At 45.1% G+C, this 6,860-nt stretch overlaps 1 protein-coding gene across 1 annotated transcript; it reads right to left on the bottom strand.

The window, feature by feature from the left end:
- Positions 1–755: 755 nt before the first annotated feature.
- Positions 756–1,508, bottom strand: LOC127330286 (pathogenesis-related protein PRB1-3-like). Its single transcript, XM_051356547.2, has one exon. The coding sequence runs from the start codon at positions 1,456–1,458 to the stop codon at positions 949–951; it is 510 nt and encodes a 169-aa protein (XP_051212507.1). The 5' UTR covers positions 1,459–1,508; the 3' UTR covers positions 756–948.
- Positions 1,509–6,860: the final 5,352 nt, after the last annotated feature.

Raw genomic sequence — 6,860 nt, 5'->3', positions numbered from 1 at the left:
CAAGAAAAAAAAGCACCGCCTACTACTAGCGTTCTGACAAGAAGTTTCAAGTTTCCTACAAGCGACTACAAGAACCGACCAACAGACAAGGGGCTACACATCAGCAACGGTGTAATAAGCACAAACTATCCAATACTCATGCATTTGCAACATCTCCATCTTCAGTTCCATATCTGCAGCATCATCATCGTTCCTTCCCACATCCAACAAGCGCAGGGGACGTTGATGTTCAGTAGAAGATCGTCCTCCACTAGAGTTACTAGTTTTACCAGCAAGCTTCAACAATCCATCAGCTCTAGCACGAATATCCTCCGCGTCCTGTTCATTGCGCAAATTTGTCCAGTGTTTCATGAACACAATAGAGTATCTTATTAGTTCAAAAGGAGATTTATCACCTTATTCTCAAAAAATGCTTTATTTCTGAGCTTCCAGATAGCCTAGCAAATGTGATTAAATGCCCAGTATTTAAATTTTCATAATTCCATGCTATTTATTATTTGTATATCAAATTTTAATGCAAATTAATTTAACTATTATTTACCAAAATTGGTAAATGAATTCTATCACGAGGGATGAAAACACAATCACACGTCGTAATGGCATGGGCAGGGATATAGCAAAGTTGTCATCCTGCCGATGGTTGAAAAAATCAAAGGGCCCCCCTATGCGCCACACCATGTGAGAAGAAATTTGACGTGAGCACTTGAAAATTTTCTCCAAAGTTTGGTGCAGCATATCCACCGAAAATATTTTTAGTCCACCAGTGTGTAGATACATTTAAATTGAGACAAAGTTGCGACATCTTGTTTTAGAAGGATTATTAGTTCATTAAATCAAAAAGAGATTACAACTTATTTCTTGGGGCATACGTCTACATGTATGCATCGATGCATGTATTCCTTGCTCCATAAATTATGTTAATCATTGCGAAGGAAACTAGCTAGGTAGCTAGTATGGTTTCTGTCCGACGTAGTTGCCCGGCGGGTTGTAGTTGCAGATGATGAAGACCTCGGCGTTGTTGTCACAGACGACGCGGGCGCAGCCGATGGCCGTGGAGGACCGCCACACCACCTGCGTGTAGTGCCCGCATATATGGCCCGCCGAGCAGGTATTGGTGGCGTAGTTGTAGTACTGCTGCTCCGAGGTCCACGAGGTCACGGCGTTCGACGCGCTCCAGGCGTAGCCGGAGGAGCCCCAGAAGATGTTCTCCCCGTACGGCCCGCCGGAGTGCTGGAGTTTGCAGTCGGCTTTACGCACGTTGCTGTAGTTCTGCGCGTACGCCGCCACCGTCGCGTCCCAGGTCACCGGCCCGACGCCCACGGCCGCGCGCGACGCGTTGTGGGGGCTCACGAAGTCCGACGGAGCGTTCTGCGCCGCGCACGGCGCTATGCCGGCGGCTGCGGCCATGGCGAAAGCGAGAACCAAGGACCAGGCGAGCTTCGACGAATAGCACTCCATCGCCGATTCTGTGTTTTAGGAAGGTTTTATGTGTGTGGTAATGCGCTTAGCTATAGTAGGCCGCAATTGCATGAGGCTGTTAGTTGTGGCTGGTAGTATTTATACTGCGAGCTAGCTGATAGTTCCATGACTTTCCCGGCAAAAAAAAAAAAAAAAAAATAGTTCCATGACTTTCTCCAAGGGAAGAGGACATGTATAGATAAAAAAAAAGTTACATTAATTTATTAGTTTCTTCGGGTCAATCGATCAAGTAAACCTTAAGTTTTGTCCAAGAGTGGCAAGATACATGCACGGGACCGGCCGGCAGGATATATGTATAGGCTAAAATGCGCTTGCTTGAAATTTCAAAAGGGATATGGCCCTTTCCGTGGTTTACTTCTCCGGGGCCGACCGGTTTATCCGTTTGAACGTGTATCTACCATGGAATGGATGCATCTGGGTTTATCCGTCCTGTAATCATGGAGTTCTGCATGCATGTGCATCCCCGGGTTTGCGCATGGCGTAAAGTAATCCGGCCATCAAATTGCCGCCCAAACTGTTTGGCCCTGTCTCGGGAGCCTCGGAGGGAAATATTGTTGAGCTAATCCACAGTAAGTACCTTGGAGTGAAGCTAAGCTTATCAGGGTGAGCTGTTAACAAAATTCATCTATTCCTCATTGAATTACGCTTTTAAAGATTGCTTATTAGTAGAAAAAGACACCATAAGTAACATAGCTCACAGTAAATGAATTACGCTCTAGCTTCACACCTGAGCTTATGGATTAATGGATCTACGATGGTGATGACGCACTTTGTGCTGCAGCCTGCAGGGCCGTGTCTCCCCTCCACACATGATACGAATGGAAAATTCAGGAACCTAGGAAACTTCTCCAGCTGCTTGCTTGTAAATAGATGCCGATTTGGACGTGACTACGGTTTTTTTTTTCTTTTGAACAGGGATATGGTCCGAAGATCCTAGAAGCTGCTTGTATTAACGAGTGATTACATGTTACAGAAAACCCCTATAGATAGGGGGATTCTGGAGAAGGACAGAGCTTTTACAGAAAGGACCCTAGGAAAAATATGAAAAAAGCAATCAGGTCCTCCAAGCTCTACACCGCATCTGATGGAGCTCGCTGTTGAAGTGCTCCGCCACAGAACGGACACCGGCGCTGGGGACGAACCACTTGCTCCGGCGTCGTGGCAGGAGCGGTAGATCTTCCCCTTGGACTTCTTGGTCTCCGGGAAGTAGAGGATAAGGAGGGTCGCCTTTCAACCATAAGATGCAGAGGCGAGGTGGTGGAAGCCGCCGGCTTCAGTCCTCTGCTGAAGAACTCCTGAAAGGAGAGCATGGAGGCTCTCCAGCGCAGTCGCAGCTTCATAGCACCTCTTGGGAAGAGGCTGGCTTCTGCAGGCATGAGGCGCAACACCTGCAGCAACTCCCTCCCCGCCACCACGGCAGGCTAGGGAGAAGCAGAGCAGATGACTTCTCAAAACTGAGCGAATCCAGCGCAGATAAGACCTCCTGGAAGCAGATGAAGTGGTGACGCCGTGGCTGTACTCCTCCTCGCCTCCACGGCCGGCCAGGAGCTCGACGACGACGTTGTTTTCTGACGCACGAGCGTCCCCCCCCCCCCCCCTCCAAGGCCAGCCAGGAAAATGCACCGCTTGCCGCTTCCGCGCTACAACATGTGGTACACCGCCGCTTTTTTATTGAAGGAAGCGTCAGCCCCCTGCTTCCCTCTCCCCTCCGACCACCGGAGAAGAAGAAGATAGAAGAAGGACCCTACAACAGGCGAGATCCAGGCGGCCAGATCTCCTCCTCCCCCTCCACTACCGGGCATCAAGCCCCCGACCGGCAAACTGCCGCTAACCCTACCTAAGCTATATACTCCGGCGCCTCCCCTCCACCCATCTCAACCGGCGTCGCCGACGAGATCGGCTTCGGTTCGGCCCGGTGCCCTCAAAGGAGCTCTCAGCTACTGTGGATAAGAGAGAGAGAGGGAGAGAGAGAGAGAGAGAGAGAGAGAGAGAGAGAGAGAGAGAGGAAGGTGTGGGGGGGGGGGGGGTAATGAAACCAATTTTACACGTGACTACGGTTTATGCAAGACTTTGAGCATTACTATATTCATATGATTATGGCTGTGATTTTTTCTAAATATTGTGATATTATGCATGTTTCATGAGAAATTTGATAGCATTACTTTACACCTCCAAAGATTTTTTTCGTAATACTAGGAACAAAATTATACATACTACAAGCGTGCTAGGATATCTTCTATTTACAAACATAGGTAGCATGTAAGAACCCAGTTTCGAAAACATAGTAAATCTTGACATGTAAGAAAGATTGAAAAGGAACATATTTGACATAAAAGGACAAAGGTTTTCCATACAATTTACCGATGTTTCAATATGAGCACAACACATAAAATTATTAAATGTACAATAAGCTACGATACCAGTTATACTTCCTATACGGTCCTACCTGTCCGGCTCAAACGAAACCACACATACACTGTACAACATGGGCCTATCAGGCCAGAGACCAAAACCTCGTGTGCTTGGAGTAGGCTAGTCATAGAAGTAACTAGATTTAGATGTGCGCCTTGGCGCACGATCCAGTAAAGTGCACGCCAATGTATGTTTTGTATAAGCATGATAAAAATAAGGTGAAATTACATTTTAGTTTTAATGGTATTTCTGTTTTTAGGTTTTGCTCAAGTGAAGATGAAATTAGGATAACACATAAAATCATGAACTGAGTAGTAAATGCTATAGTCACAGAAATAGAGGAATATAATACATTAACTAACGCCACGGTTCTATTAAGAGCGAAAAACCTAAGAAACGAACATCCTATGGGCATTTTCACAGTATGGTCTGTTGAGGCCACAACACACAGGCAATGTTTGAACTTGCAATCGCAAAAGTTAGCACTGATGCCAAATGAAAAGATGAATTAACACCATTTAAATGTGAGGAAAATCAAAGAAATACTAAGAAGTGGCGGTTGTCTTTTTGCATCGATTAACGTTTTGTATATCATATATAATAAGTTGAGAAAACAAAGAGAGATCATAACATAATTGTTGGAACCAGATGAAATTACAAACATATTAAGACATCCCATGTCAAAAGCAACAAAATGGCTGCACTAAAGAGGCTATTATTAACGACCTTACACTACATGAATGCATAACAACTTTTATAGATACAACCTTGGTTATACGCTAAGAAATATGATCTCATCCTCATTTTCTCTAGCCGTTCTCCAAACAGTAACATGCTGAGTAAAGTTGATCAATTTAGCAAGAGATTCCCTCGGATGGTCACCTACTTGGTGAGGCAGCGCAATATCAAATGATGAGTTCAGATTGGTCAACCACAATGAAATAAGATAAAAGACACTTTTCCCTGGAAATATATGTTAATAGGAAACATAGAAATGATACCATGCTGGCATGTGTACTGAAATAAAGAGCGGGTAGAAGAATAATCTCATATAACAATTAATGACTCGTTTTTCCCAAGGAATCTCAACATGTTTGCATTAAAGCACTATCACCTCAATGAAAAGTGGTTTAGTATCAGGAGCGCCTCCTGAGATGATCATATGTTGCTTTTTATGCCTCCTAATGAGTAGTGAGGACACTATCATGTGAATAAATACATTTTGAAACAACCATAATAAATAAACTGTATAACCAATTAATTATTCAGATCACACCTGTGTCCTTTTTAATGGGTGGCTAGGCTCTAAGCATTTCTAAATTACAGTCAGGCCAGTTAAACAGTCCCATGTAAATATTTGTTAATAAATTCAGAGATGGCATTGGAAACATAATGGGAAATCACCCTGTCCACTATGGCATTCCCAGGGAAAGAACAAATCAAGCCATACTCTATTGCTACCACAGGTCTAAGTCTTTCACTGGACCAACCATGGAGATTTGGGAAATAGCCTAGTAAAAATAAATTATTTATCCTCCATTCAACTGGAGTTACGTTATAGAATTTTGTGAGACAGGTTACACTGTTATTGTTAGTTCTAGAGTGACAAAAATAGGACAACTTACAACATCGCAGAACAAGTGATAGCATTAGCATGTATACTATTTTTATGTTGATTATTATGCCATATACCAAATCAAGTCTAACTTAATAAAGTTTTCCACGGTAATCATTGTTGGAAAATAAGGCCTTTCTGTCGAAGGTTTTACCTTGTCACTGGATGACAAAGTCGTTTTTGCTTCCGTACGCACCCACCACAAACAAGCCAAATCGCGAGAACACATGGACGGTTAGGATTCGTTCATACCGCTTCGGGTCTGGGGGCAAGATCGTCATTTCCTGTGTACTTCGGGTTTGGCTGGGTTCGTATCAGCCCACGTACAAGCCCGTATATGACCCATACCGCAATGTATTATACGCCTACGTGTCCACGCGCGGCCACGCGGAACCGCCGAGATATATAACGCTTTCCTCCCCTGTCCTCTTCACACTTCAGCGCATCCATCCAAAGCAATCCCCAAATCGGGAAAAAACCCTAGGTCAAGAACAGCTCGCTCTCGCTCGTGCTCGCTCGTGCTCGCTCGCGCTCGTCCATGGAGAGGGGGAAGGGGAAGGAGGGGAAGGGCAAGGAGGCGGCGGTTGACGACACGCAGTTGGCGGCACCATCGACGGCCGGAGCTGCCCCAGATCTGAGCTCCGGTTGGGGCCAGACGGCAAGATACGGCTGGCCGGTGGCTGCACCGGCGAGCAAGAAGCGTGCGCACGAGACGGAGGCGCAGATGCGGCGGCGGAAGAAGAAGAACCAGAAGACCCGAGAGAGGCAGGAGAGGAAGGCGGCGGGGCTCAAGATCAACAGCCCCGACGACGTTCCCACCTTCGAAGAATTCGACTCCGCCGACCCGTCCGAGGTAAATTTCTCAACCTCTCAACCTTTTTTTTGCTTTACATACCATTTTTTTTTGCACATTTGGGGTTGTTGGCAAAGAAAACAGGGCATCATGGTCATGGTTTCTCAATCAGGCCATGGTTCAGAGCGGTTGCCTTCCGCTTCGATTGTGGCCTAAGCACATGCATTTGCATAATTCCCTAGAGAAACTAAGCAAGATGTAAATGGTAATCTGACAAGTCGTCCATATGTACCTGTGCCTTTTGGCTCATCCAATTAGTAACAAGAGAAATTCAATGATCTTTAATCACACCCCTTGGAACATTGGTGTTGTTTGCTTCCATACTCTTGGTTGCATCAAAATAGAGTGATTTCAGATTTGACTTATGTTGCCTCCATCGTTCTCCAATTGTTTTTAATATATAGTTTTCCAATCGAGGAGGGTAAAGAAACGTCATCTACATATACAACAAAAGTAATATTATCATAACATGAAATGTAAATCATAAGAACTGTAGCAAAA

The sequence above is a fragment of the Lolium perenne genome, chromosome 2 (assembly GCF_019359855.2).
Source record: "Lolium perenne isolate Kyuss_39 chromosome 2, Kyuss_2.0, whole genome shotgun sequence".
NCBI lineage: Eukaryota > Viridiplantae > Streptophyta > Magnoliopsida > Poales > Poaceae > Lolium > Lolium perenne.
Note: the sequence above shows the minus strand (reverse complement) of the source record. Positions and strands in the feature narration are given on the sequence as shown.

Coding starts and splice junctions, on each gene's coding strand:
- LOC127330286 (XM_051356547.2), bottom strand. CDS start 1,458: ATGGAGTGCTATTCGTCGAAGCTCGCCTGGTCCTTGGTTCTCGCTTTC.